The sequence below is a fragment of the Echinococcus granulosus genome, assembly GCF_000524195.1.
Source record: "Echinococcus granulosus chromosome Unknown EG_S00002, whole genome shotgun sequence".
Classification (NCBI taxonomy): domain Eukaryota; kingdom Metazoa; phylum Platyhelminthes; class Cestoda; order Cyclophyllidea; family Taeniidae; genus Echinococcus; species Echinococcus granulosus.
In genome coordinates this window covers 2,998-20,086 of record NW_020170382.1, presented here as the reverse complement: position 1 = coordinate 20,086, position 17,089 = coordinate 2,998, and the positions used below count along the sequence as shown (strand labels likewise).

General features: G+C 43.9%; 1 protein-coding gene across 1 annotated transcript in view; it reads left to right on the top strand. All coding sequences in view use genetic code 11, as the record gives it.

Annotated features, from left to right (window-relative positions):
- Nucleotides 1–1,492: 1,492 nt before the first annotated feature.
- Nucleotides 1,493–17,089, top strand: part of EGR_00410 (Protein arginine N-methyltransferase) — a gene marked incomplete at both ends in the record, with an annotated part of 18,577 nt that continues 2,980 nt past the window's right edge. Inside the window, 11 exons of the mRNA XM_024489659.1 lie at nt 1,493–1,509; nt 1,534–1,552; nt 2,229–2,308; nt 2,432–2,474; nt 3,211–3,328; nt 3,369–4,375; nt 4,971–5,027; nt 5,201–5,244; nt 6,384–6,449; nt 11,162–11,355; nt 14,568–14,914. Of these exons, the coding sequence (XP_024355656.1) occupies nt 1,493–1,509; nt 1,534–1,552; nt 2,229–2,308; nt 2,432–2,474; nt 3,211–3,328; nt 3,369–4,375; nt 4,971–5,027; nt 5,201–5,244; nt 6,384–6,449; nt 11,162–11,355; nt 14,568–14,914 (1,992 nt within the window). The remainder of the gene's footprint in view (nt 1,510–1,533; nt 1,553–2,228; nt 2,309–2,431; nt 2,475–3,210; nt 3,329–3,368; nt 4,376–4,970; nt 5,028–5,200; nt 5,245–6,383; nt 6,450–11,161; nt 11,356–14,567; nt 14,915–17,089) is intronic.

The following is a 17,089-nucleotide window of genomic DNA, read 5'->3' as shown; positions in this document are numbered from 1 at the left end:
TTATAAGAAACAAGGTCACTGCACACTTTTACTCTGGTAGTTGTAAATCCCTTTAACCTGGAGGCGACTGAGTAATTCAAGCTGCGCATTTAGTGAAACAACCGGATAACTAAATACCGAAATAGCAAAAAGACTGAAAATTTAGGATAAAACTTTTTGATAAAATAACAGCTACTGTGGTGCCAAATTCAAGTAACAAGTTTTATTCCACTTAATTCCGAATTTATTCTATTACTCATGACATTTAGTAGACCTTTATTTGAGGAGTTTAGCACCCAGACTTCCCCTGTCCCTATATTAGTATTCGCTAGTTAACTAATAAACATGGCTTTATCGTTCTAAGGGTTTGAATGGCAGAGGGAAAAAGACAAACAAGGAACATGCTACTTTGTATTTCGTGACTTCAGTCGAAATCAGAGCCACTATAGAGCAACGCAAATGATTATTAATACAATTATTTTGAGAAATAGTAAGACACCTCTTTAATCCAGTTTCAGCTGCCTTTCATGGTGGCTATAATTTTTAATATGGCAACCGTAAATATAATTACAATTGGTTTATATTTCGCCTAATCGCGCATTTAATTCCCCATGTATTGCAATGGTGGTTTGTCCCTCGGTATTTGTGAGGCGCCACTTTTAAACCTTGAATTAGCCCCTTGTACCTCGCTGGGTGGGCCTGGCCTTTTGGGCCATGCCAATAGCCCAGACACCTTCTCTGCGCTGAGTATATATTCTGCCTGAGTATTGTGTCTTCTTTTGTCTTCAGGGAGTCCTGGGACGCCACACCCCAAGTAATTAGATTTCTGTAATTTATGCTTTTGCTATACTGTGGAGCAGTGATTTCGGCCACGCATTTAGCCTAAAGCTCCTCTGTGTGGTTGTGAATTATGATCTTTTACAATATTTTACTCCGCTTAAGCTTCAGGGAGCTCAAGAGCCCCATATCTTTCTGTTTACTACAATTCAGCTTATTAGCTCTTAAATTCTTCATGCTAGTGGGGTTTAAAACTGGTAGACAAAAAGGAAAACGATGCGTGAAAACTGATGCTGGACACAAGCATTGGCTGGTCAACGCGCGGTTTTGTTAAAGGATCACTTTGTGCTTTATCTGTCGTACCTTTGCCGGGTAAGCTGTCCCCTAAGTCATGATAGTGGCTCAGGGCCTTTCTGCATGCTAAATATTTATTTTCGTCCCAAGTATCAAGTCTACTTCCGTACTCGAGAAAAGTTCGGGGCGTGGAGTGCGAACTCAACTTTGAAGGGAATCTTTTCTAGTTTCTACTGCTAAGCGACCGTTCTTGGCTGCGCGGAAAAGGAAGAAGAGAGAATCTTGACAACCAATAATGGAAAGGGCTGAGAATGACCTCTACCTTTGGTAACTACTGCAGTCCTGCTTTCTGCTGGAGAACTACTGGCGAAAAAGAAGACATTAGCCGTAAACCATCTAAAAAGTTTTGTTGCGGAGTTTCTCACCATACCTGCACAAAGATATGGATAATATGAATTTGTGATACCTCCCTTTCTCTGCTAGCTGCGTTGAACGTGGCAAGGTAAGTCAGACGCGAAATCCCACTCCACGAAACTGAGTTAAATTGCGTCCTTCTCATATAAATATATGTTTGGGCCATTAATCCTACGTATAGCTGTGAGCACGAGTGATAGTCAGCATAATTCTAAGCTTCTTAAATCTAGTTCCCATACAGGATGAAACTCTAGGTCCGCTTTAATTGCCAAGAGATGTCAGTGACATCGCGTTCAAGTATGCCCTCAGACCCATAGAAATTCAAAGGCCAGTGCAATTGTTATCCTTCAGCATTGGTAGCTGGCAGAAAAAGTTGACCAAAGGGTGTGTTAATGATGACGCTCAGAGGAGGAGAGGGCTACGCATTACGTCAGTTGTTTGTTTAACTCTCGGTTTTGGTAAAGGGCCAATTTGTGATTTGAACATTGTAATTCGCCATGTGGGCTGGCGTTTGGGTTGAGCCAGTAGCCTTGGGCCCTACTGTATGCTAGATTTGCATATTTTGTAGGAGTGTTGTGTCTTCTAATGTTTTCAGGGTAGTCTCGGGACCCTATAGCGTGGTATGCCCTTGGGGAAGGCATCGAACTACTGCGTCATAACATTTGCACCAAGGAACTGATAGGGCCTCAAAGGCCCCAGAAATTTAAGATTAACAGACATCAATGGTATATTGCTATCAAAACTAACTCGTTTTGCTTTTACAGGGAAGAGGCAGTTTGCTAAGATTAAATCAAATGAAAGATGTCAAAGTGTCAGACAACTTCGGAGAAATTTTTTGGTCTTTGTAAGTTTTATAAACTGCTTTTGAAGAATTAACAATTTTTTAAGCAAACAAATGGCACAAACAACTGCGATATTAATATATTGCCGTTATCTATTGCATCAACTGAAGGTCCTTCTTGTCTAGGTCATTTGGGATAGCTTTCGCTGTTGTATGCGTTGTGCATAAGGTGAGTATTTTGAAACTTGCAATTTTAAATAGTGTACTTTACATTCCTTTTTGCAACACCCCTGGTGGATACTTTATGCCAATTGGCGGAAGTGGAAGTTTATCTGAGTTCGAAGCTTGCTTTGCGTTTCTTCAGGCTTGAGACATTTTGAAAGCTGCTTGATCTATAGACAGTCGTAGTTAATTCTTTAAGCGTGTCACGATCGCAATAAAAGTCCATTCGAAGTGTTGAAACTACAATTTTTGAGTCTTAAGGATGATATTATTGTTTTGATTAGAGCTTCTCACGTAAATATGTCATTACCAACTTTTCTCAGATATTAATTTAGATATTTGGACTTACAAGAGTCGTATTCCATGATCCTATGCTCCAAATGTCTAATTTTTGATGAAGTGTATGGCTCGTCTATTGCATTGTCTTAGTTTGCTTTATACAGTGTTCAATTTGTCCAAATTTGATCGGTTTATTTCATGTCATTCCAAGCCTTATTTTGATTTCTGGAAATTCGTTCTTTTACCCCTTTTTTCCTTGCTTTTCGGGGACTTTTAGGATGCTGAAGTTAGAAAAAAAGCCTGGTGGGTTCAATTCAATTGTTCTTTTTTAAAATCTACTTTGTCAAAAGATAATGCTTATTTGTCGCCTCACAACAACACAGGTTACTGATAGCCTCTAAACCCTTGGAAATGCACCGAATCCTTGCGCACTCTTTAGCTTGTGTAATTGTTTCGCTTCAGAGATGCCTATTGATCTTATCCTGAATGCGGATGGCAACAGCGTTTGTGCAGACTGCAAGTCCACGTGTGTTCTTGGTCTCTCCACAGACTATTCCGTATTCATCTGTAAGGAGTGCACAGGTACGTTCTCACTGACACTTACTCTCCCGGTTCTCGTTAGAGACTCACGTAAAACTGGGCGGCGGATGGCGATCATTGGCCTCCCTAAGCTCCTCAACTGAAGCGGAACTGAAAATTCTCCTCCCGGGCAATGGCAATCGCCAGGTCAACGAAGAGCTTGAGGCCGAACTTCCCACCTACTATCGACGCCCTTGGCCTGGTCCTACCTGCCCAGCCTTCTTTCGTGAGGCCTTCGTGCACTGCAAGTACATCGTACGGGCATTCAGCAAGGGTGCTGGTGCCCAGGGTCTTCAAGTGGGTTTCTCCAACAGCACAAAGAGTGGCCAGTTGCTCAAAAAGTTACGCGATGCAGCCCAATTCGCTCCTCGCCTCTTTGAAATCAATTCTACTACGAATACCTTTAAGTACTTTGTAAAGTTGACGGACACCGAGCCCAAAGAGTGTATCGATGTGGAGCGGTGCAACATGACCTTTGTGGATTGTGAGGCCTTTGGCGTGCCTCCCAACACAGCTCTTATTCAATTCGTACAGGATCACTCAACCCGTCACATCTTCGTTCGAAGTGAGGACAGTCATGAGATCCTCAATTGGTACAATACTCTGCGGCTGTGTAAGTACCAACGCTTGCGACTTCACCTCTCAGGAACAGGGCAAAAGGTTTCGATGGATGAGATTGTCTCATACTTGACCTCAGACCTTGGGAAATTCGGCTGGCTGTTGAAGAGTGGTCCCGATGCTAGCTACGCCTTCCGACGACGTTGGGTAATGTTGACAAAGCGCTGGCTTCTTTACACTTCAACACCACAGTCGGCCTTTGCCAAGGGCGAGATATTCATCGGAGCATCAGGAGACGGCTATTCGGTGCAGGGCAAGCCGCCTAAATCTTGGAAGAAGGTGCCAACGGACTTTCCCATCACGTTAAACACCCCCGATCGCTCCTTTGTCTTCTGCGCTGCCTCGGAGGAGGAACGTGGTTATTGGCTGAATGCCATCTCCGCCATTATTGAGCGCCCTGTCACTCTCCTTGAGGCCAAGGAGGCGGCTCCTGTTTTCAATAGAAGGAAATGACTTGACAAGTCTTTCAAGCATTTATTTGCCCCTCCTTCTTAATCTGGATTTACAATTTTTGTCTTCTATCACATAGTCTTCTCCCCCGCTGACATCCTCCATTGATGAGACACAAAGATATGTAGCGTTTTTTTTTTGATTTCTTTCTCTCGTGATGTATTTTGTATTGGTTTAGCAAGTATTAGGTTAAATAATGCATTGAAGTGTTTTTTGTGACGAATGTATGAGAAATGTTTTCTGAGCCCCCATTCACCATATGATTATATAGTATACCTTGATTTTTGTTCGACGTCTTTGTGGTTACTTTGTTTTATTAACTTGCTATCGATATAAAACCATGGAAAAGTGGAGTTAGAAATGCATGAATGGGAATCTATTCCAGTGATACACATTAATGTTTATGTTAAAAAATTCAGGCTTGAAAGAGATAAGATGTGCAAGCTCCACCACCTAGTAAAGGAGATTCTCCGATGGGATGGATCACAGTTTCCAGCTTTTATGTGCGCGTTTTTATGTGCCTAAAAGCAACTTTGGGTGTTCACTGGATTACTGCTTCCCTACCCTATTTCCTTAGGCGCTTACAAGGAAACGATCAAAGATTGACGACGACGACCATGAAGCTTTGTCAAAGGTATGCTTCTCAGATTTGATAGTTTTTTTACTATCAAAGTGCAACCATGAAGTTCATAATTGACATCTTGTGAGAGAACACATGATCACCAAGGTTCTCATGTCATTTTGACTTGCGTACCTGATAACCGCATATTGATCCCACCCTCAGTACCTTTCTTCATTTGCTTGTAGAACAAAGGCGCTAGCAGCACATCAGACGATGAATTATACTTCAGGTACTTGTGCTGCGCCTTTTTACCATTGCAAATTGTTGCGGCAATGAGGTGCTTGTCGCGCTTTAGAACATCTGCACTGATTGCCCCCCACCCTCCTGCACAGTCAGAAATTGGTACCGCTGGTGCAAATCTCCTCCCTCTAATTGACAACCTAGACAAGATCCAACTGACCACACGTACGAGTGTGGATATCTCGCCATCTAAGTACCATCTAGAGCGCATTACGGTTCAGCAGTTGACCATGACACCTTGTTATTGCTCCTGCTATCGTTACAAAGTTGTCAGTAGAAAAGAGAAAGGATAGCGAATTGCATCCACTTTCTCTAGGTCTCTTCCCATTGTGATGCAATTCTATCGAAGTTGACTTCAATGTTCGCTCCATACTGTCGGGCAATGTTCTTTCAGCCACTCTATGGTTTGCAGTGAACGTTCTCCAAAAAATTTGGTGTAAAGGCAGCGGACATTTTTCATTGTCCCCATTGCTGGCAAAGTCCCATATGTTACGACAAATAAAATTCATTGTCAACAGCTTAGGGAGTGGTAGTTTAAGTCTCGTAAAACTATTTTTGGCGTTTTTTGTTCGAAAATGTTAGTTGTTACTCGCATCTTTCATGGAAATTCAAGGTAAGTGATAGAGTTTAGCTTCTTCATGGTGTTGCGAGGAGTTGAAGTGAACTTTGACGGGTTAGATCAAGTATGGCGCTGTATCACGGTGTTTCATCTCAAGCAGTTACTGAGAGAACTCTTATCCCTCCAAAGTGCGAATGTCAAGTTTCACAAGTACATCGTCTTAGAGCTTTAGTGAGAAATAGGTGAACCAGGTAAATCCAGCGAAGTAGATATTTAACCGGTTGATGTTTGAGAGCATCTGAACTAGGTGTCCTGTTATTTCATAATTCCAAGCGACAGCATTTCGTGAGTGTCGCATTTGCTTTGTTTACTCAACAGTTGTTAATGCTGCACAAAGTCTACCTTTAATTTTGGTTGGAAGCTTTTTGGGACGACTCTCAGCGTTTAATAGCTAACTGGGGGTTCGCATACGTGCAGTGCCAAGCTTACGGACAGCCTAACATTATCCTTTCAAATTTTCTCAACGTATTCGTGTCTCCTGAGGTAAAGAGTACCTTTTTTCATTTTAGGTCATATTCCTTCACTGATGTTCATGCTCTCATGCTGTCGGACAAAGTTCGCACATTGACGTACCAGTAGGTGATGGTTTTGTTATAAAATAGCCCCCATTTTCAACTTTCCTATGGTTTATTAGGCATTTGTAGTCCAAAATGTTTGAGCCTTGTAGTTGAAAGAAATACTCGTCTGTCTGTTTAATTCAATCACCACTTCTCTTACAGTCGATACATGTAAGACGGACAGTTACTTTAAGTATAAGAAGGTCAGTTTCTCTCAGAATATACATTGTAGCGCCCCGCGACTTCCCTGAAGATGAAAGGGGACATAACACTAGGGTAGAACATATATTGTTGACGTACAGAAGGGTTAGGATGGGGGCTACTGGCATGGCCTGGAGGCCATTCCACTCAGCCAAAGTACAATCACGGAGCCTTAAGTGCCAAAACGACGAGTTAAGCAAACAATCGGAGTATCGCAACATCCGTAAGAAGGGATGGGCATATACATATATTAGTAGTTGCGTCCATATTATGGAATCCCACTCATTGGTAGGTCCTAGTCTTCATTCGAAGTGCTTCCCCACTTTCGAGGACGTCGTAACACTTTTCGGAGACTTCTACGAAGGTCTTTTGATCGTAGTAATGTTAATTCTTGAGACGTTTCTGTGCATTCGACAATGACTTGCAAATGGGAGATTTACCCCTGTCTATGGTCATTAGGGGATTGAAATATAAAGGGGCCGGTTGCCCCATTCAGAAATAAGTCACATGTTCGCTACAAGAGTTTAGGAGGAAAATCGGCCACCAGAGATCAAGTGACATCAACACTTTCACTACGAGACTGACCCATTCAGCTGCTGCTAAAAAGTGTGGTTATTCTCAAGTCAAGAACACCCTGCTTCATTCGATCGTTTCCAACTCAATCAATCCACTTGCAACACGATTTATTTCAACGGTTGACATTATAAACTGAAAAAGACTACGCGGTACACATGTGGCGCCCCTAGTGAAATCATCAAGGGTAAATAGTTATGACGTTTCACTGTAGTCTTTCTCAGGTCTTTGCGTCGGAGAAGTAACTCGTCTCCCCTTTGAACTTATGCCTTCATTTGTGTTTAATTTTCGAATTGCCCCTATGCAACCATTTTTATCGTAAACTGTAATAATTTACGTGTCATTCTGTTTTTAAGCATTGGTTCTTCCGTGGATGCCTGCGACTTCATTTACCGTTGTAAAAGCGGCATGTAGGAGGGGGAAAGTTTGTCAGCCACTTACGGATTGGTCATCCCCGGTTTCAATAGATGGCCTCCAGCTCTGTGAAGGTTTTGGAACAACTGTGAAGTAGTTTTGTCCTGTATGCATCACACGTTTATCTCAAGGTTTTGTTCACATTGTACGTGGTATATTTTTGTATTTGGAATAGTTTGCTAGTTCGCAAGAGCCCCTAGATAACTTGATTTGGTGTCATAAAACTCCAAATCCATTCAAAGCCCCATAAAACTAGAGAGGTACACGGTTTGACTGATATACTGGCACTCTATTTCACTCGGGAAGATGACCTAGGTGCAGAAATGTCGTCATGATCACTGTCCAAAATAGAATCGGTGGTGTACCATTCTTTTATGCCGCGGATTGTTACCCGAAAAGCACACACTTACCGCATTACCAGGTCTCTCCCGCGTGTGTTTGTATGCTAATTCCTGTGCGCAGTGTCGAATTTCATTTACAAGGAACTGTTAGTCTTGCAGCAAAAAGATGTATTATGTGTCTCGGTTTTGCCTCAGTAGAGGGGCTGTTAGGACATATCCACTAACAACTACAGCAGTGTATCTCGTCATCCCTTACAGGCTGTATTTTCACCATTAACTGCCTTTTTACTACCCAAGTCCGGCCAGCGTTCTAGAACAAGCGGAAGGTTTGTCTAAAAACAAAACTATTTGATGAATCACCTAGGTTAGCTTCTCTTCCTACCGCTCTGCTCTCACTTCGGTGCCGTTCAGCCTTCTGTCCAGGTTAGCTTCAGTCCCTTGGATCGCAGAGGAGGTATATTTCACATTTTTAGCTGTTTTCATTGTAATAGAATTTTTTTGAATTGTTATAATCTGATCTTGTCGTACTAAACATCAGCCACGAGAGAGAATAGAAGATTGAAATAGTTGCTCCAATAGCTTTTCTGGTATGTGCCTACGGAAATCCGAACATTCATAACATACCTTCCTTCCCCTACTTTTAGACATGTTATTCGGGAGGAATGGGAATTTCTCTTTGAAGTTGGTCATTAATCCCCGCTTTTCATCATGGCAACATTGCTTCTGCTATCTTCGAGAGGATCTTTCCTCCGTTTAAGATGGAAGCCACAACTTTTTGACATGTATAGACCCACTTGGGGTGGGTTTTCTAAAATACGCACAATTTAAGGCATCAAATTCCCAGAAATCGAAGTTTATCCAGTGATGGCTGGCGCAATTCTGTCATGTCACTTCTCTTTCATACCTTCAATGCTCCCCCTAGGAATGTAAATGAACAGTCCTTCATGTTTTGCCAAAAGCTCTCATCACTTACTTGAACGATTCGGCTATATTCCTTTCTTCACAAAATCGTCTCCCCCAAACGTGGAATGTAAAGTTTTTGCTCCTCACTCAAAAAACAACTTTTTTCGCTTCCCATTCTGCTGTAAGGATTAGGACGCGAGGCCACGAATGCCTTTTCTATGGTCGGAATTTGCTGTTTAAAAGGGCACCAATAATGTGCCTCGTTTAATGGGCTTTGTGCCCACAATTTTCCCGCGGCAGGTGAATTCTACCTCCCCAGGGAACGATAATTACCATGTTTTCGTGTACAAAATCTCACGTCTAACCTACGTGTTGTCGCTGAGCCTTTAAACTCATGCAGCACCCCTCGACTTCCTTGAAGGCGAAGGAAGTCATAATACTAGGATTGAATGTATATTGTCGACGTACAGAAGGGCCGTGAGGCAAACGGCATGGCCTGGAGGCTATTCGGGCCATTGGAAGTGCAATCGCAGAGTCTTAAGTGCCTGCGAAACCGAGACGGGGCGTAAAACTAACAATTAAAGGATTACGCAGCCCCCTCTCCTTTTGAGTGTCTTCCTCGGCGCTCCTCTTTGCCAATCTCCCGCGTCGGCCACCACACCGTGGTCGGTGCTTTACAGACAAAAATACCCACGAACCATCCACATCAGTAGTCGAAATTTGCCTGTAAATGAGAAGATATTTGACCGCATCGTCACTGATCCCTCTTGGCAGTTCCACTGGATCTGGAGTTCTCTCCTGCTTGGGAACTGTATTGGAGAAGGGGGGAATGTGCAGGCTATTACGTGTGTCGGCCACTAGTTGTAAAAACAAGGTTTAAAGTGGTTTCGCATTTATTCTTCCCTGATACATTATTCTCACTTCACTGCCACCCAGTCACATCTGCCTGGGTTCTATCCAGCTAGTAACTTGTGGGTGCTCCATTTTCTGTAAATAAGATGCTTCAGAAGTGTAACGTTTACTTTTGAATGGAAATGTTGGCTCCAAATCTTCCCTCTGTGTACACAAGCTATCATTTACGTGCAGCAAGGCTGAAGGGCTATAGGCACGACTGAAAGGCCATCCTGGTGAGACACAAGTACTAACTGTACGGAGTGAGGAGCCTGCGCACTTACTACGATATTGCCGTATGATACATCATTTAGGCAATAAGCTGTTCACCCAAACCATCGAAGGCAGTTTTACTAGCCCTGTGATAGCAAATTCTTTGTGTCAGCAGGCTGTGAATAATCCAGAGGAGCCATGAACTTGTGGCGAAGGGTGTTTGACATGGTGAATAAATTTCGCGGTCGATTGATGAAAGAAAGCTTAGTGAATGCGGTGGGTGTGAGTGGATAATGGAAGGCCTTTTGGTCCACCTACTGTTCACAGCTTTAGCAGCAGCGATGGTTGGGAAAACCGCGCACACTTGGGCGTTTTCCCTAAGAAGACTCGATTATCTTTCCGTGCGATTAACCCTTTTGGCCTTTCTGCTCTATATACTTGACCAATTAAGTTTACAGAGGTTATGGAATGGTACCGGATGAAGTCAATTTACCGCTGAGGTTGCAAATATATACTGTTGGCTTTTTGGATACGGTACTTCATCCAGCATATTCGATGCTCGTGCGCTTTTACCACGAAGAAGTCGTCGCAATTAATCCCTCCTTATCGTGAAAAGGTGATTAACCATACTGCCGCAAGCAAGCTGAGGTGGAATTCGCATCTTCCTCCCTTGTTCGATTAATTTGTCCGCCAAAGCCCTTCCCACTACACATTTTCCTTACCTATTCGATTCGTTTAAGGAGTCAAATAACGGTAGTGGTGATTTTCTCGTCAATTTTTCAGTGAATATATCCTCTTCCACCATAGCCGCTTTCACGTTGCATTTATTCGCGATATCCACGAATTGTTGATGTAATTTGTGTTCCCCAATTGCGTCCTCAACGGTTGGGCACCATTTTGTAACCGGTAATTGTATGAATAATGCTTGAACAACTTTTTTCCATTCATAATGACTCTCCGAAACATCCACTTGAAGAGAAATGTAGTTTAATTGAAGTATTAGTGATGATGGGCTTTAACACTGTTTACCGAGAAGAATTGGACACTTAACGGAGGATTTTATTCCGAGGTAAAGTTAACCTTTAATTCTGTCTTCTTGGCATGACAATATAGAACCTGAAAAGGCTGTGTTATGGACTCCTGCAATGGTTGCTTTTGTATCTTTTCGTAACCGGACCACTCTACTGCTTTCAGACTCGCACTGACACGAGCCCGACGACGTCTGGAGGGTGGGGTGCTGTTGGACGTCGGCTGCGGCACGGGCATCCTCTCAATGTTCGGCGCCAAGGCTGGCGCCGCTCATGTCTATGCTCTCGATGGTGTTGCCAAACTCTGCCACCTTGCTCGACAAATTATTGCTGAGAACAATTTCTCCTCCCGCATCACAGGTGAATTTTGCCTCTTTTTTGGTTTGCATGGACAGTCTAAGGAGGTTACATGTTCACACAGAGGACTTAGGCCTAGAATGTTTTTATTTTGATTGCCGCATAAACAAAACAACTAGTGTATTCGCAACCAGAGATGTTGGGGGAATGTTGGTTACCACAGTCCATCCGTTTTATTGTTCTCTTATGACAATAATTACCTTTTATCTTTTTTTCATAAATCAACTGATTTTCTTTTCAAATGGGTTCGTCACATATGTGTGACGCACTCGTGGCGTCACATAAGTGTGATCGAGTATCGGTTTCCAAGGCATGAAGCTGACCACCATGACCCGTAGATTGTTCGTTTAATACCAGTTGGTTTTACAGTTACTGCAGCGATGTTTGCGTAGCCCGTTCATTCCTAAGTGAACGAATTTGGCCTGCCGTTATTTGAAGCTTTGAGCAGAATAGGCCATTGTTTAAATGCCAGTTTCTAAACAGTGTAGGCAGTCCAAACGACTTGCCAAATCTGCACGGTAATTTGGATTAGTGAATGGTTGCCGATTGCGTGATTACCACAATCCCATGTATCAAAGCGATAAAGTAGTAGTAATAATCTCGTGGGGTTTTTAACAATCAGAATTCGAAGCTAACGTGGCTAGGGCTATGTTTCGCTTCTCAAAATAAGGGGTCTAGTAACAGTAATTAGGTAAACTTGGAAATATTTAATAAAATTCAAGCTGGCTAACTAAAGGACTTCTCCGTTGCGATTCATCTTGGTACTTCTTCTTCTCCATTGTTTCTTATTTCCCACAAAGATGCTAACCATCACTCGAAGAAATAGCGGGGGCAGTTAGGAGAATGCGGTAAAACAGTAGCTACCTCCTACTTCGTAGGTGTGTGCTACGCACAGTGGGCAGTGGGTCGCTTGGGCATGGCCAGTGATAAGCCCACTCGCTTCACGAACGTTGGAATGCGAAGGCCATTCCTCATCACAAGTCAATCTAGCAGCAACCGGGCCACAAATTGCAAAACAAGTTATTGCAACGTGGTGTACCGAAAGTGGTGGGAATTCGTTTGGTCATTTGATACTCAACAAGGGTAGTTGAGAGGCCAGAAGTTGTGAGTGAGTAGGCGTCGCTTTCTAACGCTCACACTTAATGGAGATGATGTGTTGAGTACAGCCCACCAGATTTGGGACTAGTTGGGCACTTTTGCAAGCTACCTTGAAGCCCGAAGTGGGGGGGGGGTTTCAGTTAGCACGCTTGATGCGTGGTTCTTTGGAACATTGGGTGAGCGAACGTTTATAGATCGTCAGGCTATACTGCAAGCTAGACGACGAGCATGGGATCTTGCACATAATTTACGATCACTGTGCTGTTGCATACCTTTGAAAATATGATTAGGTAATGGGAAGTGTTTGGAGCCTGTCACATAACACCTCGCTTATCACTGGAGCCGCCTTTTATGGTTCGCTTACAAATTGCAACTGTTTTTTGCACTTGTTTTAAACCATCTTTAAACAGCTAAAAGCAGTCCACATCAGACCAAGTATCAACGTAACATGAAGTCATCTGGAGGGTAGTCCCATTGGGGGGAATTCAACGCCAGCATCATCTGGCATGGATGCAGTTTAAGTACACAGCCTATGAGATTGTGTCAAGTACGATTTTAATGACGCAAACGGTCTCGAGTTGTCTGCTGGAAAATCTCCGTTTTACGACCTGTTAATAGGCAAATGTCTGGGATTTCGTAAAGAGTCTCCTAATGTGCCCTGATTTGGTGGGGAACAGATCGACTTTGCTAATTTGGTCCGCTTATTGTACTTTTGTGAAAGATCCTTGGAAATTATTGACGATAACATTTAGCAGAAAGTTCTCCTGTGCATTGTTGAAAGTGGAGCCACTCAAGACGCGTTAATCCAAGTCGGTAAAGCAAACCGATTAAAATGCCTACTACACAAATGAACGGTCTCTTGTGCCAGCCGTTTCATGGCTTGAATCACCCTCGATGAAGTTATAGTGCATGCAAGAGTGAAGGCAGCCTAATTATACGCATGCAGAAAAGGTGGAGGACTGGTAACGTAAATGACAATAGTCGGTGAACGAAGTTCTGCTGAATCCTACAAGTCCACTTGGTAATTCTTACGACACTCTCACCGAATGAGCAAGGGCTGATTCTCGTCCTATGCCCGTGTCGTAGACAGTGGTGGTAGAGACAGTGGCATTCAAGTCAAAATAGTACATTTGACTCGAAAGTGGAGCCACTGACGAGCACTCCAATGATACCACACTACATGCAATAGTGTGTGGTCATGACGTCCTGTTGTACACTAACCACCTGCGCACGTGTCATCTGCCGGGCCGGACACGCCTTATCAGGCACGTGAATGGTGATGAACTAAGTTTCCTCCAAATAAAGGCGTCAATACATGAACCCACGGATATATGCGCCTAATCGCATGGTGAACACACCTCGAAGACGACCATACGTCTGTACGTCGGTGTCGAGCTCTACCGTGGTGTCGCAATAGTCAATCCCGTGAACATTCAACTGTCACGTGGAATGCCTCATCCTGCATGCAAGTTTGACTCGCAACCCATCGTGGGTAGATATTGCACAAGTGATGAACATATCTGTGGAAATGATGGGCACATCACAACACAATCATTCCAGAACAGTTGTGATTTAGAAAAGTTGGTGCACATTGGGCACCAGGACAGCATTCTGATTTTGATCAGCTGAAAGGATTTTGTTGGTCTGGCCTGATTCGAAGGAGCGCCTCGACAGGAAAGAGCACAGTTTTCTGGATCTCATCATTTCATGCGCAGAAAACCCGATGCCTAATCTCACTGTGGTGTCAAAGTGAGCAACAAAACTGCACAAGCTTGTGGATTGACCATCAGCGTTGACGAAGCGAAGTACGGCGCCTTTGGATCGGTCATGCCTACTGACAAATTCTTCTGCACCGAAGCAGTCTCTGCATTCATTGAACGCTGAGATTAGCATTTAAATGTTGAAAGTGTAAATGTCAGGAGAGAAGCACTGTTTCACTTCTTGAGAGTTGTCCTTTTTTTGACGCCAAAAGCCCTGATGTGAAATGAGGCTACGTATTGGTAAATGTGATTTCCTTCTGTTGAAGCTTCTATCTCAATCAGGCTAGTGCACTTGTCGTGCCACCTATTGAGTCCGAAATAAACAATTCCTGCCTCCATTTCTATTTCACCATACAGTAATAAACAGCAAAGTGGAGGACGCACAACTTGGCGTTGATCGTGTGGACGCCATAGTGAGTGAGTGGATGGGTCACGCGCTCCTCTACGAGAATATGCTGCCTTCGTTGCTCAGCGCTCGAGATCGGTACCTCCTTCCACCTCACACCTCCACTGTTGATTTGGCTAGTTGGCGTCGGGAACGCCTCTTTCCTTGTCGCGCCTCAATCTTCATTGCCGCTTTCTCGGCAGCTGCTGTGAATGGAGACACTGGTGGTTATGATGAAGAGGAGCAGGAGCAGGAGGTGGAGGAGGAGGATCCTGTTGAGAACGTAAAGCAGTGGGAGGAACTCTCCGAACTCTATGGCGTAAGTTGATGAACTGCTTTTATTTCATGGCCTTGTCATTGCCGATGTGGATATCTGAATATTGTTTAATGAGGCTTGGGACCATGAAGGCCTCCTTTACCTCTTACTGCTGTGTGATTTGTCAAGTGTTGTAGACTCCCATGCCTTACAACCACTGCGTCATCTGTCTTAGACCAACTTCCAACTGGTTATGGACACTCATGTTGCTTGTACACCTTCAGAGGTGAATCGGGGATAACAGTGATGGGAATGTGGTATTCATGTAAATAAACAGCGTCAGGAATTTTTAATACAACCAAGTCTGGCGGTCAAAACGTGAAACTGACGTCTGGTGTGTGTGTGTGTGTTGACAATAGAAGGTGGGAGGAGAAGGTCTCATCTGAACTGCATAGAGTAGGTGTTTTATTCCTCTTCATCGCCCGAGAAGATAGGGCAGGAGTCCATAGCTGACTGCATTGCAGTGGCTCCACATTCTTTATGTCTTAAGTGCTATCACCGGCATTCGCAGTTCTCAAGTCCCCTCATCTCTTTTCCACACAGTGATCAAGTAAAACCGCCTGGCGTTGGTAAAGCGTTTAAATAACCACAGAAAGCACTTTCAAATGTACAGTTCTGCAAGATAATCCACTGCCATAATCTAATTTGATCCTAGGAGCGAAACCTAAGCTGTGACTCTCATCATTTCCCTGTTGGGGGTTTTATTTCTCAATTGGTCGTTCAATGCCAAGAAATGTGAATGATCACTACCTGAAGAAATATGGGGGGATTTGGGAGTCAGTCGGTGATTGTGGGACAGTACCTTCATCATTATTAAGACTAGTGGGACGTGATGAGGGCGAAGCCTCATCTTCTGGCGATGAATCGCCATGCAAACTATCACGTGGATCGCAGCGAATCCATGGGGTCACCCTATTGTTAAGGATGTCTTTAAAACAGTGGTGACCTCTGGGAAAGTGGTGGAGATATTGCTTTCCACAATCGGTTAATGTGTAGTTGGCAAATTAACTTCCCACATCTCTACAATCTCACCAGTGAACAAACAACAGCAGTGTAGGAAACGGACATCGGGGCAACTGAAACTGCGGTGAAGAAGAACACCTGGGTAGATTTGCTGTGAGATGGGGCACAAATCGCACAGAATTGAGGGCTCTTCACTGTGCCAAATGAGGTGACCGATAGCGTGGAAGGCGAAACAGATCCCTTCCGTCTTGGCAACTAACAGTCGCATCAAGATGACAAACCCCTAGGAATGATCTTCTTTCGATATGCCTTTGCTTCAAGGCATGCTCCACGTTCCATTGTTACCGGTACAGTGAAACGCAACAAATCCTGTTTGACAATGCGACTGAAATCACGGAGTTGAGTAGACCGAAAGCATCCTCAAGCACAGGCGCATTTTAGCCAACACTGCTCTCAGGTACAATTTTAATGTAGGCTCCCCCAAATTTATTGGAGAAGTAGATAAGTTAATGCAGATAGACGACTGGGCTGTGTGATGGCAGCGAGTGAGCTGAACAAATAAATAAGCTGTCTATTCTCTTCCCTACCACTTTCCTTCTACGTCGAACCCACCTTGAAGTGATAATCGGGTGGACGGGATTTGCTCCTCTCCACCCTACAACACGACCCTAACCGCATTCCACGGCAATGGAAGTTGGACTCCTGGACACTTGGATGTATGGCATTTGGAGAATGTGCGGACTGTGATAGGGGAAGCCATTGGCCACAACTGGCTTGACCCGGAGGATGAATCACCCAATGATGGTGCATTCCGATAGCAGTGAAGGTTTACATGCCGCCAGTGACACAATTGTTGTGGAACGTGTAAGAAGAATCACTTTGTGCCATGTTTAACATCGCCTGCATTTCCCAGTGTGGGCAGTTGTAATGGTTCGTTAGTGCTTGTAGAAGCTCGTGAAGTACGTGAGATAGACGTGTGGCCAGCCCATTGGTGGGACCCTATCCATGGTGCTCTCTACTAGTTTCCTCATATCACAAAGTGCCGGTTAAGCGTGATGGATGTGACTCGAGTCCGTTTGTTTTACGAACCATCCTTAACTCACTTCCGAACCTGCAAAGGCAGAAGCTACACCCTTATCCAATTTGTTGTATGGCATTTGGAGAAGGTGTGCTCTATGTCTGCAGAACATAGCCCCTCAGATGTGGTTTCACCCA